Here is a 16,962-nt window from a genome sequence, read left to right as displayed (position 1 = left end):
TCTAAATAGTGTTCAACACAGATGTGGAATTCTGTTGCATAGGTAAGTACCCAACCTGCCTGCTGACCTCTAAACAACCCTTGTGTTTTTTTGGTAACCAAGTCAGTTTGGGCCTCTTTATCTTCAATACCGTTAGAAACTAAAACAGGATTCTCACTTACAGTTATATCAGGATCTAAGGAGAACAGATTTAGTCGTTCCGTATTTCGAGAAGCTTTCACGGTTTCTTCTGTTTCCGCGATGTACTGTGGCAATAGTTAATAAATTAGTCTTCTGTATACAGACATTTTTTTCCAGATACAGTTGGTAACACTTAGAAAAATTATTGATGCTTCATTTATAAAAATAATACTTTTTATTTTTATCAGTAGCTATCATCTGAGGAGCCCAAAGTGTCAAACTTTAATTAAACCTCACAACATCCCTGTAAGGTAGATGCATTTTATCTCAGTTTTACAGATAGGTAAACTAAGGTATGGAGAGGTTAAGCCGCTGGCCCAAGAATCACAGTGAAGGGCCAGGAATAGAACCCAAACTTCTAACCATCAGTCTTCTGTGCCACTAAAGGCTGAATAATTTATCTAAAAACAAAACAGACATTTGGATTCCATTTTTTCAAACACGTGAATTCAGTGATACTTTAATATTATTTTGGAAATTTCAGGTCAATCTGTTTCATAAGCACATTACACAGTACGACCGGGATCAAATTTTACCCTCAGATTCATGTGCCACTCATAACTGAAGGAACTGGGGAGTGAGACACCCACATATCTGGGCAGAATTTGGTCCTTTATATGTATCATATTATCATCTACTTTAGATAAATTTGTCATGGTGATGTACATTAGAAAGTAGATCAGATAGACAATCATAACCCAGCTGCATTCATTTAAAATAGCTCGACATAATATTTTTATCATAGCTTTTTAGCCATTTGTTACCGTAAATAACCAAAAAGTAGCCGCCATTCACTTTTTGTGTGTGTGTGTGTGTTCGTTTGTTTGTTTGTTTTTAAATTAGCTCATCTTGATGGAGAAGTCTATGCCAGAGTTTCAGAGAAAGAAAAAAAAAACCATACTCCTTTCTCCCCAGCACTACCGACAACTTTCAGTGAAATTAGATAAGATAACCACCAGTACACAGCCAATTTCCTTGGAACTCTGCAGGCAATACTGGAAATCTTGCCTCCTTGAGGGCAAAGTTTCCCAAAATGCAGTGATGCTGAATAGAGAAGAGAATGAATCATTCTTGAATAAATTGACTTCAAAGGAGCTATGCTGAATTACTTCAGGGGACAATATGGCCCGAAAACTCTTAGCGTTACTTATGGTTGAAAGCTATTCTGTTTCAGATAAAGCTCCCAAGAAGAGCTCTAATAGAAAATAACAGAACCACTTCCTCTTTTGCTTTCTCATGGCCTTAAAATACAAAATGACATGTGCTGGGGTTTAAAACCTCTCCTTATGTTAGTAATCATCTTACGAATTGTTTGGTACATGTGACCCATGCAGTAATTTATAACAGCACAGCATAGTAAAATGTCATGTTTATTACTTTTGCAAAGTCTGGGTGCAAGGTGTTCTCTGAAGGATCAGTCTCCTCTTGTGGGCAATCATAATTCTCCGAAACTTCTTCAGAATCTTAAAAAGAAAACCATTATTGAGAATGACTATAAGACTTGTATTACACCTGCAATTAACCTCCAGGTTTAAAATCCAGTTCACATCCTATTTATCTATTCCATATTTTGTCACTTTTAGCACAGCAAATTATCAAGATATACATATTCTGTAACTGTTTAACAGAGTGGTTTTATCACTGTGACCCTTGTCCTTCCCAACCCCATCTCCCACTATTGTTTGTTACTGCCTCTTATTTTGCCATAACTAAAATTGGATGTTATTCTTTACAGGGCAAAGGTCATGTCTGTATTTGTTTTCTGAAGCATCTAGCACATTTATGAGCACTGCATACACAATAAATAATAATGCCCCTACTGAAGGGGCCTTTTCACCTTTCTCCATCCCTCTTGAGGTAGCACAGGGGACTTTACTATAATCTTATGGGCCAGATCCTCAGTTATTATAAACTGGTGTAACTCCAGTGATGGATTTACACCAGCTAGGGACCAAGTCCTAAGGCTCCAAAAACTCCAAGGGCTTGTCTGCTGTGGACAAATAAATCCAGAATGGGGAGCTGTAGAGAATCATTCTATGTAACTCTGCAATTCTCCAATTGTAGAAGATCCTTTTTTTATTTTTATTTCCCCTTGGTAGTTTAGCCAATTGTGGTGCAGATGATATGAGTTATTACTAGAACTTACTAAAAGTTGGAATTTCCGTTCTGTGAGAAATTCCAAAAACCTTCAAAAATAAATTTGTTCTCTTTAGGAATGAAAAGTAGAATTTCCAAAATTTCCCACAAAAGAGAAATTCTGAGAAAAAATGTTTTGAAATAATCAAAACATTTCATTTTGACTTCAAAGGAGCTACGCTGAATTACTTTAGGGGAGAATATGGCCTGAAAACTCTTAGCGTTACTTATGGTTGAATGCAATTCTGTTTCAGATAAAGCTTCCAAGAGCTCTAATAGAAAATAATGGAACCACTTTTGCTTTGTCATGGCCTTAAAACACAAAATGACATGTGCTGGGTTTTTAAACCTCTCTTTGTGTTAGTAATCATCTTTCAAATTGTTTGGTACATGTGACCCACACAGTACTTTATACCAGCACAGCATAATAAAAATGTCATGTTTATTACTTTTGAAAAGTATAAATATATAAAATAAAAATGTAAAATGAAATGCTATCTGGGAGCCCAAGCACCAAGGCTCTCAGCTCAGCCGTGGCTCCCAGCTCCACTGCAGGAAACTGGGAAGCCCTGAAAGTTTCCAGGGCTTACAGAGGTCCCCTACTATAGTGCTCTAGCCAGGTCTCCCATAGCTTACAGGTCCTGTCTCCACTGCAGGGAGCTTGGAAGTCCTGGAGTCCATGGCTCCAAAGCAGTCTGCATGGTGTGCTGTCCCAGAGCCATGGACCATGGAAGTCCTAGGTTCACAACTCTGACTGGCAGTCAACCAGGTAGGCTGCCAAATAGTGGGACAGTCAGCTGGCAGGTTTCCAACAGAAAACCTGCCTTTCCTCTGTTGGAAGATACATCACAAACAACTCACTCCCAGGGAACATTTTGATTTTGACTCCCAGTGCTATTTGTTACAGCCTCCAGCTACTGATCTGTGGCTTTTTAGCTCAAGCTGTAGCAGCTCATGCTTTTAGGTTCCTGGTTCAGTCTCTGGTATACCAGTGAAGAGGATGGTCATCACATAAGTGGGGACTTCAATGAAATTTGAACCCGTGGCCTTTGACACTTGGGACAAGGTTTCTTTGAGCTGAAAAAGAATGTAACCTACTGGTGAGTGTGTTATGCCTCTCCCTTCATGCCCAATATACAGGGGATATTAGTTGTTACCCACTCCCAGCTCTAGAGCTTTAGCTTATGCTTTTAAGTCTGAAAGTCCCTGGTTCAATCCCTGGTGTGTTGGCCAAGAGAGTCTTGTCACATAGTGAAAGGGCATTAATACACAAATTCATTCACAATTGCCAGAAATAAATGCTAGCACATTAATGCATTAAGCCTCCATCAAAATGGAAACTTATAACAGCTGGGATTTTGCATTTCTTCCAGAGGTAAAATAAATAAATAAAAGAGGAAAAAAAATGGTAAAATCGAAAACTAAACAAACAAACAAAAAAACACTGACCGACCTCTCCAAACTAAAATTCCTTAAAACTTTCAGACAATATCAGGACAGCAAGTCACAAAGTATACATACAAACACATTAAATGGAAGACCGATAGGCAAGACTCAATTTATATAGAACTACTTGTGCAAGGCTGTCACATGACTCACACTTCTTTACTGGGAGCTGTGATGCTTAAACTCCACATAGCCCTTTGAAAATTACCCCCAAGAGTTAACTGATACTTTCAGTGAATGTAAAAGCTTTGGAGCCATTCTGTCAAAAATCGATACTGCTGTGGTTGCAGAATCCATCAAAGATGCTGGCAGTTAAACCAAAATCTGAAGATGCATTTTTTGTATTCAGCACAAAAAGCAATGCAAATACATTCATTCTTACCAAGTTTCATATCGGTGAGATCTGCGCTTTTCCTCTCCTGAATGGTCCCCTCCGGATTTATTTGCAGGATTTTGTTGAGAGTGAAAATCCAGTCATCCATATCCTGCTCATTTTCAGCTGCCAGCACAAAGTATGTCAGGTCATTCATTTTCAGCTCAAAGGCATGCTTCCTAAGCCTGTTATTCTGTTGTATCAAAAAGAAAAAAATATTAAAATGAAGACAGGAACTATTTTCAAAAGTTATTGAAAAAAGTCACATGGAGTGGTGGGGCTTTTATATGGCAAACCACCGTCGGACTAACACTCAAGGAAATTTAGTGGCATTAAAAAACAAAACATAAATGATAAATTTTGTGATATTAATGTTCATGAAACATTGTCTATGCTCACCAGGAGACTGAAGTCCTCTTTTAGCTATAAAACTGCTATACCATGGGCAGTATAGCTTTCCTACATAACTTCTGGCAGTACTTTCCTACAGTATCTCACATGTGGGTTGTAACTTATGTGATAAATAATTAAAGCTCTCTGAAGACGAAAGCACTATACAAGTGCTAAGCATTGTTATGTGTTTCAGTGCTGTCTGGAGAGACCACCTCTACAGCTGAACTATGCCATACCCATTCAGTCATACAACATTCTGTTGAGAATGCCAGAAAGACACCAATTAGTATTAAATGTAGTTTCTGTGATGTGGATATTTGCCCACTAGGAACTGGACTAGCTCCACCAAACTCATTCCATCAAACAACTACTGGTAAGAGTAATCAGTAAACCAGTAAATCAGTAAACTGGTAAGAGTATTCAGTCACCACCAACTTGGGCTGGAATTGAACTAGTGACCCTGAGGTCAAAGGTTCTGCTGCTTATGATGAATCCTCTGTTTCATGCAGTCTCCCATTTCAAGACATTTACAAATACTACCAACTATGTGAAGCTGCTGACTAGTTCCAGAGCAACTAATGAAGTTAGAAAAGTGATGAGCCCCTTTGTTCTTTTTCCCCCAACACAACTGCTGTACTGCTGCATTCCATGGACACTCCTGTAAAATCACTAGAGACTTGAGTCAGTTCCTCTCGCTGACACCCAACAGCTTTTACTAGTGCTCCTCCTACATCCCAAACCCCACCAGAAATGGAAAATTCAAGTTAAAATAACCTTTTTTCACTTTTTAGGGGAAAACATGATCCCTGAACACATCACTCACCTCTCCAAGGCTGAGGGTCAGAGCACTGGGAACAAGGTTGTTGAGCCTTCCCACTTCTGCTCTTTTCATTGAGTCACTATTTTCCCTATGCTTTTCAGTTTGTCTCGCACACGAATATTGTTGAGTCATCACAATATAGTATTAAGATGTCTCTAAGACAATGGAGACTAACAACCATCCCTTTACTATGTAGGACACTGTCTGTACAGTACTCTCAACCAGTCCTAAAGGCCTGAAGTGCTTGGCATGGCCAGGATGCATCTAATAAATATAACTGTCCTGTGTGTATGCCATGTGCATTATCCATTCTTCACCCCAATGTTTATATTCATTGTTTTTTAACCTTTACAGAGAGGTAAAGTTATATTTAGAGCCCTGTATGGATACAAAATTTGTACCCGCATCCGATCCACGATCTGTAAAATTGGTCTGCAGATATCCGCATCTGTGGATATAAAGCAGATATCTGCAGATTTGCAAGGCTCTAGATATAAAATTTTGATCCATGTCCATCCACGATCAGCAAACAAGGTCTGTGGATATCTGTGGCTATAGAGCGGATATCCACAGATTTGCAGGGCTCTAGTGATATTCAAAGAAGTACTGAAGCAGTTACGCCTTGTGAATATATAACACAATGCTTAGAACAGAAAAGAACCAGAGGAAGAATCTAGAACACTGACTTAATTTAATCCAACCAACATTATTGTGAAAAAATGTATTAAACAAAATATGAATGATTAATCTCTACAAGGCTTCTGAACTGCCTGCCAACTCCATTGTATTCCTTATAAACTGTTTTTTTCTGGCAGTACATAACATCCAAAGACTTTGTCTTCAGAACAGGCTTTCAGGGAGAAAGCACTTTACTTTAATCTCTGCTCAAATAACATTTCTCCTCTTCTCCATCCACTTTTAAAGTGCAAGGAAAATTCCAGTTTGAAAGATTAAAATGTCTGAGTGGGTTTCACTAATAGGACCTGAATACAGAACCCTTATTCATGTTGGTGAAAATTATCTTACACAAATAGTCCCATTTGAAGTCCCCCTGCGTACATCCAACAGCCATAAAAGAGACTGTGCCTCTCGAAGCACCATCTCTTCCTTCCTTCTTCCAGAACAGTTTGCTCCCTCTATAAATGGCTTTGTGACAATTACATAATTGAGGCCAGTTGTTAATCTAATACAGGCTGTAAATTGTACCATTCCTCTTCATTCTTTCTTCTTACAGTTAAATATTATTTACAGAACCATAGGCATTAGATAGCCTTTAAATTAGATTGTTCCCCCAACAGAGGACTGTTTAAGGAAATTCAAAGATTCCATGGAAAAAACTTAGGTATATTGTCTGCCCGTTTTTCTACACAACTCCAGGACAATTTTGTTAATATGAGGTTAAGAAATCAACCAACAAATCTCTCCAGAAGACTGGAAGAACTGACCATTGCGAACAATACATTTTCCCCTTCATGGAAAGAAGACAGTGGGAAATTCTGATGAGATATTACCAGTCACCACATTTTGAAATGGCTTTTTGGAAAAGTGCAAGATGCTGTTGGTGAGCATGTTAGAGTCATTCTAAGAAGAGAAAACTGAATGGTAATTTAAACAAAATGTGAGATAATGTGTATATGATTGTAGCTATATATTTCTTAAATGAAGGTTAAAAAAAATCAATTCCCAATGTAATGGCAATCAGTCTTAAAACTGGTCTATATCATCATGATGTACTTGCAGTAAATGTTTAATGTATCAGGCCCAGTTATGAGCTCTTTAGTTAATGAAATAGCTTGGTGAAATTGAATTAAATTACAAGATTCTCTAATGCTAATACAGTACATTTCTCTCTTCACATTTACCAAATTTACAAAATTTTATGGGATACTCTTATAACACCAGTTATAAGCCTCGTTTATCACACTCTTTTAAACTTCAGAGAGATCTCGTACCAGGATGGCCCTTCTTTATAATAAAGCATTAGTAACCATTTACTATAGCTGTCAAAGCTCACTCATTTGTTTTCAGTATTTCAGAAAGATGTCATTAACAAAAATTAAGCCATGACTGTAAAGATATCGAAGAACCCTGCAGATTTCATCCAGGCAGTAGTGCTACCTGGCCTTTTTTGAGTCTGAGGTTTCAATCTTTTTTCAGTTAATAGCCTTAATTAAATCTGATGATTGTGCCATGCTAGTTTTATAGCTCCATACATCATTATTATTTCCCAATGCAAAGAATAAGACCTCTCGATTGTTTTCTAAGTGTAGCTCTCAAGTCAACCAGCTTGTGAAGTTATAGCACAATGTTCTTCTAAGTAAGAGAGCTAGAGTTAGGAAAATGAGGTCAGAGCCTTAGCTGGCATAAATAGATGTCATGTAATTGAATTGGAGAATCTGTCTGATGGTATGGGTTTCCTCTTTGAGGAATAGCTTTGTAATTAGAACTGGTCAGGAATTTTTTGATGAAAAATTTTTTTCACCAGAAAATTCTGATTAGTCAAAACTGAAACTTCCCATTTTGGGATTTTTTTAAATTTAAATTTAATTACAACATACAAATAAAAAAAGGCTAAAATCAAAAAAGAAAGTTCTGATCATTCCCAAACTGATTTTTTTCCAGGTTTACTGATTGTGAAAATTTTCTAGATTTTTTTTCTGTTGTTGATTTGTCACAAGAAAAATGTCCAAACTCTAAAAATTCTCACAGGGGAGAAAAAACATTTTCTACCCAGCTCTATCTGTAATAGAAATAATCCTCATCTTAGAACAGAGGTGTAGACACTTTTTTTTGTTAAACACTATTGATAGAGGCTATAAAAAATAAGAAAAGGGTTTCAGAATGTGCATTTTGTAACAACTCATTCATGGCTGCTTGATTTGACAGACTGACAGTATCCGGTAATACCTTGAACAAACCTTACGGAATTAAGATAAACTTTACTGAATTCAGTTGAGCTTTATTGATGTAGGATTCATAGGTGCTGAGTTTTTCTTTTCCCCAGGGGTGCTCTGCCCCGAGGCCTCGCCCCCACTCTGACTCTTCCCACCCTCCCGCTCCATCCACCCCCTGAGGTCCCCGCCTGCTCACTGCTCTCCACCCTCCCCCAAGTCCCTCTCCCAGCTGTTTGGTGGCACCTCCAATCAGCTGTTTGCAGGCCCTGATCAGCTAATTGCTATTTTTTTTTCCGTGGGTGCTCCAGCCCTTTTAATTGCATTAAAAATGCAGTTGTGTATGCGTTATTGTGGCATTTTATGTACCTCCTCTAGCAGAGAAGGGGATGCTAATGTACTTCTTCTATTATCAGCTTTTGAAGCCACCCCCAGGAGAGGTATGCCTACACTAGTTCAAACTGGATTCTCCAGGGACCAACAGGCCCAGAAAGGATTTTTGGAGAAATAGTCTGGTTTTACACTGCCTCCGGGCCTTCCTCCTGAGCCAGCAAATGGACAGGCCCAAGACTGCTGAAAACGGTTGCAAGGACTGGGCCTACTGAGGCTCCATAAGACTGTGTGCCTGTTCTGAGGAGAAGCTGAACTTGTAACCACAAGGAATCTCCTTGGGTGGGGATTTGAAGGACTGCTCCTGCCGGAACCCATCTTAGAGCTGGGCTGAACCATGGTAAGCTGATTAGCATGTGTGTAGGTTCTTTTATTGTTTTTAATATGTATTCTCTGTAATGTTTTTTACTTTAAGAATAAAATAGGCTTGCCTCGGAAGAGCTATGTGGTAACTTATAATTTTAGAAATTACACCTGTTAACCATCTGTAAGAGAAAGCAAGCAGGTGTGCTTGGGCAGCTTGCCTCTATCGGATAACCCAGCACATATAGGGAACTATGCAGCCTGGAAATATACTGGCAGAAGGGAGGGGGATGTTGGTCTCCATCCAGGAGAGGCTGCAGTCCTGGTACACTAAATATCCATGTAAGTGGGTTATGTGGGATCTATAAAGAAGAAATCACCTTCCAATTTTCTCATGTGAAAAAGAGAACAAAGATTATTAAAATGAATGCATCTGTTGTCTGTATTATCCACTTTCCTTTACAGCCTGTGCTAAGATGTTTAAATGAGATAATATAATGCTATCAGACTTTATCTAAAAGAGCAATAGAACTCACATGCTGAATCTTAAAGACATTTGGAAGGAAAACATTAATATCCAGTTTTCCATATGCACTTCAAAGTCCTGGCAGGCAGATGAAATCCAGTGCAAGTCTTTGATTCAAGTCTATATCTAAATATTTTCTTGTGTAGCCACTAATAGAAAGAAATGCCTCCTTTCTCCATTTGCTTCTTTATTGCCCCTACACTATGGAAATTTGGCCTGTGACTTAAAACGTTGATATCTTCAACACCTGAAGTTCAGTAATATTTTCTTCTGGAAGAAATCTCAGATTCATAAATAAGAAACCAAAAGATGAGATAGCAGTGAAATAGAAGGCTTAGCCCAATGCCTACAGGATCATTCCCCTAAAATCACAGGGTTGTTACAGAGGTGAATTTAATTTAGTTTAAAGATGGTATTATTTCCACTGACTTCTGGCCTTTTCAACATGTATGCTACACCAGCTCAAAACCTCATTCTCCTCTCAGTTACTCAGAGTAACTCCTCAGTTACTCGGGAGTTACTTAACAGCAGTCACTGAGGTTACAATGGTGTGAAACTAATGTAGGCGGGAGGACCCGAGTCTTCCTCAAACTTGGAAATGCATAATTACTTACACTCATTGGACCCACTCCTTCTCACTTACTGCAGCTTTACACCAGGTTTTGTCCTCTTCATCCATTCCCCTCGCCTCCATTCATCACACTCTGTGAGTGGTGGTGGGGAACAAAGATTGATGATTTTCCTGGTGCTGTTGCACTGCTGCCAACCTAAGACTTCTGCCTTTCTGCAGTGTGGATAGCTCATGAGCACATTCACTCCATGCTAAGTGTCTTAGTCATGCAATGGGAGAGGCAATATCTCAGCTGGCTACCTCCCATCTGCCTGCCTCCCACCTGCCCAGCACCTAGAGAGACTGGCTTCCAATGATGGACAAGACATGAAAAAAACAATCTAGGGATATAACCAAAAGCTCTGGACAGCTGGCAGAAAAGCTGGTGATTGAGGGGGTAGGCAAGAGTCAGAAACTCAGAGCCTGTGGCCAGAAGCTAGAGATTAAACAGGTCTAATTCAAAGGTGTCAGTCTCCTGACCTGTTCTTTTAAGATTTAGACCAGAATGCTAGAAATCTCTTAAAATCCACTGTTCTTGTAATTTCTGCTATCGTGGGCTGCCTCTGAAATGGACCTGGAAAAGAGACACATTCTGGTTTTGGAGGTGGCCCAAGTCCAAAACCATTTTGGTGGTATAGGTACTGGGGGCTAACTCTGAATTTCTGATTGAGGCTTGTCTCTAAGAAGAGCACACAGTCACAGCAATCTGGAATAAAGCATTCCTTCTCAAGGCTTCTGAACACTGAGGGACTTGGCAAACTCATGCCACCAATGGGGCAGCACCAATTCACAAGCACAGATGAAGAACATAAAATATCACCTAACAACAGAAAGTCGGTAATTGACAGTAACTAAACAGCCCTGAATGCACTCTCCCACCACACATTTTCAAAATAAAACATCAGTTAGATTTCTGATATATCTTGATCTCTGAGATAAAAATCCATGCTGTAGACCCATATTGGGCCCCATTTACTTATTTTAAAAAGCTTCTATTTTAATCCTTTCAGAAATAACAACAGGTGAAAGGCTTCACATTACTACAGTAAGCTATATGAAAGTGACTGGTTTGGGCCTTTGGTATGTCAAAATATCAGTATTCTTTTGTAACCTTTCAGCAATTATGCTGTCCCCCAAGGAAAGTTCCATTCTTTTCCACAGATGTATTCAATGGCTCAATCTTCAAAGACACATAGCCAAATCATTTTGCCCACACACAGAGTGTAATAAAAGCAAGCTTTATATGACTGCACGAATTGCTAAAGAATGCAGTAACTGTGGAGATATGTGCTTTGTATATGCACTACTGCACACTTACTAGGTATGGGCCCTGGTAAATTTAGCAATTCTGTATTATATATTTGATACGTGTGGCCACAGCAGGAATGGACTAACTTGCTCTTGAGTAGCAACATTTTTATTTTTCACTCTGGAGGGAACGTAAAGGTAGTTTGAATCATTACGTATCTGCCCTGAAGGCTCTCATGAGGGACACTGTTCTCTCTCTCTTCTTGCTCAACATGTAGGTGCAGCTGTTGCAAGGGCTTGCAGGCCCATGTAGAGGCTGCAATACATTTTAGGGGTCATGCTTTATTTTGTTTTATTTATAACTATAGATGTTTTATTTTTTTTTTCTGGGGTGGGTCTGTCAGGATTCCCTTATTCAGACTGAAATCCACTTCCAGACCTTCTGCCCATGCCTTTACACAGATAAAATGTACAGGGATTCCCATATTCCCAATCAGGGACCGTTGTGTTAGACCCAACTGCATGCCTGTCCCTATACTGCCATATGCCAGGCTGCTACAGAGAATCAGTCTGCACTGCACATGGAAAATGGATAGCCATCTGCTCAGGTAGTGCAACAATGTGGGCTGAAGTAGTGTGTGGAACTTTGAGCTGTCATTTGTCATCAGGGTAAATTCCATCCACTTTCTGCCATTCTTCCCCACTTCAAAGGCCCTGTGTCAAAACACCCTATCCTTCCAACCACGAAGAGCTACAGGTGGTCAAGGACCTCAATGAGTCAGCCGGAAAGGTTTGTTTCACAGTAACTCCAAACTGAAGCTATACTATACTCTACTCCAGAAGCTGAGCTGCCTTTGAAACATTCCCAGCCTTTCCTGATTCAGGAGCAATGGACCAGAGATATGTGCCAAACTCAAATCCCTCTACATGGCAGCATGTAGAAACTACTTCTTGTCAAGAAAAAGAAATCAGATTGAAACACAAGAAAAAGTAGTCGATGACAATGTAGATTTTAAAGCCTCCCCCTTCAGAAATACAACCACAGATTTTCAGTTCAAATGTCTTACCAAGATATCAGTTTAGGACTAAGGCAGGCTTTAGCATGCCTTTCCTCTTTAAGATCCTCCATTATCTCAGTACTTATCAGAATGTTAGTCCCAGATCCTTCAATGACATCCACACCGGCTAAGCCTCATGCTAGTGTGGAGTTCACTGCAGTCAGTGGGATTCTGCATGGATGTAAATATCTTCCCACACAGATCCTACTGCAGGACCAGAGCCATTTAGTTAGTTTATATGTATGTGTATCAATGTTTGCTTGTAATACTCCTATTTCTATACAAAACATCATGGTTTTACTTTTGTCCTTCTTATACTGGTGTAAATCAAGAGTAACTCTCTGGAATCAGTGGAGTTACAAATGAAAATGAGGCCAGTATCAGACTTATACGTATGTTCTCATCATTGACCTGCATCATTCTCTCTCTCTCTTTTTTTTTTACATTAAAAACCCTCCAATAAAATTTGTAGTTAATGATATAAAGCCAGATCTGTAAGAGTGTTCCACTAAAGATAACAGAGTTTACAACCATTTACATAAGCTGAGGATTGGGCCCACCATGTCATTCCAAAATAATAGAATGAAAATAAATGTGACTTACCTGTACAACCCCCGTACAGGAATCCAAAAATATACATCCCTTTGGTTCCTTTGATATTTTCTCATCTTTGTAAAAATTCATAATGTATGAGTTATCTGACAACTGTGTCAGCTGGAAGTAGCGCTTTTTGAATGACTACAGTGAAAACAAAAACACAATTGCTGTACTGCAAATTGTTTTCATGGATATTTTATTCAAAGGGTTTAAACAATATGCCATTGCTAACTGCATTTCAACTGTGCTACTCTGCAGACAATAGTAACATCCACTTTACTATCATTAAATGCAATTTAAACAAACTAATTTGAGATGAAAACAGCTAAATGAGAATTGAAAACATCAGCTCCCCCGCTGCGGGTGGGTGGGGAGGAGCGTGTAGAGGATTAAAGCCAAACAGAACAAAGAAAGAATAACGATGTCCCCTTACCCGAACAGTAATGCTATTGTTTACAGTACTGTTAAAATTCCCTTTATAAAGCCAGCCAGACTTGAAAATTCCTGTTCCAAATCCTCCACCACCGCCGCCACCTTTTGAAGACGAGTGGGATGTGGTATCCTATATAAAAGACATCATTATTGTTGCATTGACATGCTTTTGTGTGTTTAAGACCAAAGGGAATGATGCATTTGAATATCTGCTTTCTCTTAACAATACAATCTTCACATTCCTTTCAAAAACACTTTATTAATTCTCCTGCTGGGCACATGATGACATAAGAGACAAAGCTGTTTCATTAAATCCAGAGTTAGCTAATATATGAAACATTCCACAGAAGATAACGAGACTCTGTTATCATTACTTATTTGATGTTAAACGAATAAATAACTCAGCAGTGGGGAAAAAAATCAATATGCTTACTTCATCTTTATCAACATCTTCATGATCAATTTCAAAGGAATGTGAAGGCAATTTCTCTGGTCTATATTCATTTCTAGGGCAGGAAAAAAAGCTTATTAATGTTGAGCTTCATAACTGGAAGAGCTGTAGCTCACGAAAGCTCATGCTCAAATAAATTGGTTAGTCTCTAAGGTGCCACAAGTACTCCTTTTCTTTTTGCGAATACAGACTAACACGGCTGTTACTCTGAAACCATTCTTTTTTATGTGACTGCTCTTTTGGGGATGCAAACCTCCCAGGACACCTTCAAATATATCTAATGCTGTAAGTGTAAATATATCTGAGCTTCTGTAAAAAACATCTTTTGAAAGTGTAGCCAATTTTATCTTTAGTTGAAATCCTTCTGGTCTTTGCTTTATAACCGGTAAGAACAGTCAGAACCCCCAAATTATTAAGGATTTTGGATCACTCCCCCCCAAAAAGAAGCATCCCAGCTAGAGCTGGTAGAAAGAGTGGATCAACTGTTTCACTACCATTTTTGTGAAAACAATTATTCTTCTTTCATCTGACAATTTCAATATTTGATTTTTTCCACCATATTCAATCTCAATACATTTCCCACCAAATATTAGGACGACTCTACACTCAAAGTTGCAATGATGCTTCATGTATTTGCCTTCAGAATGTGGAAGGTGCTCAGGCATCTTATTAATGAGTGCCATAAAACAATTCAGTCCTCTAAGTGGCTAAGCACTCTGGCCCTGATCAGGCTAATCACTTACACATGCACTTAATAAGTTTATTAAGGTGATGTTGAAGTAAAAAGAAAATGGTACAGAGTTTAGGCATAGAAGTTTCTGGTTATCAGGGAATAAGGTACAGATTATCAAGGGGTGCGAAATTCGGTTTAGGAACGGGTGGCCTAAGGAATACATAATCTGCAATCTCCCCAATTGGGGGTAAAAGTTTAACGGGTCAAAGTACAGACATTGAGATATGGGGGTATGTTGTTCATATAATGGCTATGTTTAGATGTGGAGTATAATGAGTGGATACGATGATGAGGATGGATTTACCCTCATTTGGTGGGATTTAATGTTCAGTGAGTTTATGGTTCCAGTTCATATGTCCAATGGAAAAAGTCTCTCAGTCCCTTTCCCATAGTTGATGCACGATGTCATACTGGCTCACGCCTCCTGTTGGTGACTGGTGATCATAGAATCATAGAATATCAGGGTTGGAAGGGACCTCAGGAGGTCATCTAGTCCAACCCCCTGCTCAAAGCAGGACCAATCCCCAATTAAATCATCACAGCCATGTGTGTTGGATGTGATGTGTTGGATGTAGATGTCCCTGGACCATCGGATGGTGTCCAAGACCATGAGGCGCCACATGAGCTGTGCGTAGCGTCGACCGGTCCCACAGGTCTGCAGCACACACTCCTTGCAGGGGTCCCAAGCGCCAGGGCTCCAACGATCAGGGCATCCGTCTGCACCTCGTAGCCCTTCGCTCTGAGGGTGTCGGCCGGGGGTATGTGTATTTTTCCAGCTCACGAGCTCGGGCTTTGCGGAAGGCCGGGATCCTGTTCTCAAAGGAGACTGTGACATCAACAAGGATGATCTTTTTCTGGGCCTTGTCGGTGACTACCACGTCAGGTCGCAACTGGCTGTCAGTACCGGGGATGGCGCCATTCATGGCGACCTCCCCCAGGCGCGGTGCGATGGCTTTCACCAGGCGGTTCTGGATGGCGTTGTGCCGCAGCTGCCAGGCTCTGGAGTGGGGCTTGCAGCTGCACAGGACGTGGGGCAGGGTCTCGTTGGAGTAGCCACACTTCCTGCAACGCTTGTCTCGGTTCCCGTGCCGGACGGCTCCGTTGAGTGGGACGCAGTTGAGCCGGGCATGGTGGATGAACTGCCAGTCAGCGAAACGGGTGAAGCCGCCCCTAGCAAGGAAGTGGTTGCTGGCGTCCCACTTGCTGGTCAGTTCGAAGGCTTTACCCTGGTCCGGTTTATGCTTCAGGGTTTCCATGTAGAGAGAGTGGATGACTGCCTTCAGGGTCCTCGCCAGCATGCCCCTGGCGCTTGGGGCATTGATCTGCGGCACCAGGACTCCCAGCTCCTGGTGCTCCTCGCACCACTCCCAGAGGCAGCCGATGCGCTTCCCCAGGCGACGCGTGGCATTGCGAGCGCAGGACCACAGTGAAGCGCTGTCGTGCCTGTCCCTTCCGAATTCACCATCCAGGGAACTGCTCAGGAAGGTGGCGGTGTCTTGGTTGGAGGGGGCTCTGCCGATCCGCTTCTTTGTTGCGTCATGGAGGGCGTTTGCTGAGATGTTACTTACCATGGAGTCAGGACACATCAGCAGGCGGAAGGCGTGGGTGATCACCGTGATGTCACACAGGTCGCCTATGCGGGGGACATTGGCACCGCCATGCCTGTGGGCGATGTAGACCAGCTCATTGCTGGTTCTCTGGGGAAGGAACAGCCACTTCTTCACCAGCTGCCGGACAATCTTGTCTGCCTTGTTGAGGCTACCTTGGCCACGGCGGATCCTCTTAGGACGAACGAGATGCGGGGGATCAGGAAGGTGTTCAGGGCGTTTATCTTCTGCCACGGTGCTAGCATGGAGGCGTCGATCTTGGCGGCATCCTGCAAGATCTCCTGGATGGTGTCCTCGCACTCTGGCCCTGATCAGGCTAATCACTTACACATGCACTTAACTCTACACACGAGTAGTCCCACTGAGAGCCAGTTCGCTCAAAACCTTGCAGGATCAAGCCCTAAATAACAGTCAGCCAGCTACAGAATACATCTTGATGGATGTTTTTTATTCACAAACAAATTAATTTAAATGTTTGCTGCCAGCAAATGGACAAATTTAAATTGTTTTAAACTTGTCCAAGGTTAAAGGTCATCACCTTAGAAACCTCTTTGACTATTAAGAGGCAAGCTATTAAGATGGTCACATCAAGCCCCATTCTTAGTACTGTATAAAGAAAAATGTATTTATAGAATCCACACTATTACCGAGCCATTTAAAACCCTACACAAAATGTTAAACATGGAACATCAAACAGACTTCAAACAAACAAACAAGCCAACAATAATCAAAATATTAAAAGACCCAAACTCAAGTAAAAGTTCATGA

The 16,962-nt window shown here is 40.6% G+C and overlaps 1 protein-coding gene across 5 annotated transcripts in view; it reads right to left on the bottom strand.

Annotated features, from left to right (window-relative positions):
• Positions 1-16,962, bottom strand: part of DOCK10 (dedicator of cytokinesis 10) — a 201,307-nt gene that overhangs the window by 109,253 nt on the left and 75,092 nt on the right. For all 5 annotated transcript variants that reach the window (XM_048863538.2, XM_048863544.2, XM_048863551.2 and 2 more), the window contains exons 5-10: positions 13,837-13,909; positions 13,405-13,533; positions 12,978-13,112; positions 4,145-4,328; positions 1,558-1,643; positions 162-245 (exon numbers count right to left, since the gene is read on the bottom strand). In XM_048863538.2, coding sequence (XP_048719495.1) covers positions 162-245; positions 1,558-1,643; positions 4,145-4,328; positions 12,978-13,112; positions 13,405-13,533; positions 13,837-13,909 — 691 coding nt within the window. The remainder of the gene's footprint in view (positions 1-161; positions 246-1,557; positions 1,644-4,144; positions 4,329-12,977; positions 13,113-13,404; positions 13,534-13,836; positions 13,910-16,962) is intronic.

Source organism: Caretta caretta, chromosome 9 (genome assembly GCF_965140235.1).
Source record: "Caretta caretta isolate rCarCar2 chromosome 9, rCarCar1.hap1, whole genome shotgun sequence".
NCBI classification, from domain to species: Eukaryota; Metazoa; Chordata; order Testudines; family Cheloniidae; genus Caretta; species Caretta caretta.
The sequence above is the reverse complement of the archived record's forward strand: the minus strand, read 5'-3'. Positions and strand labels throughout refer to the sequence as shown.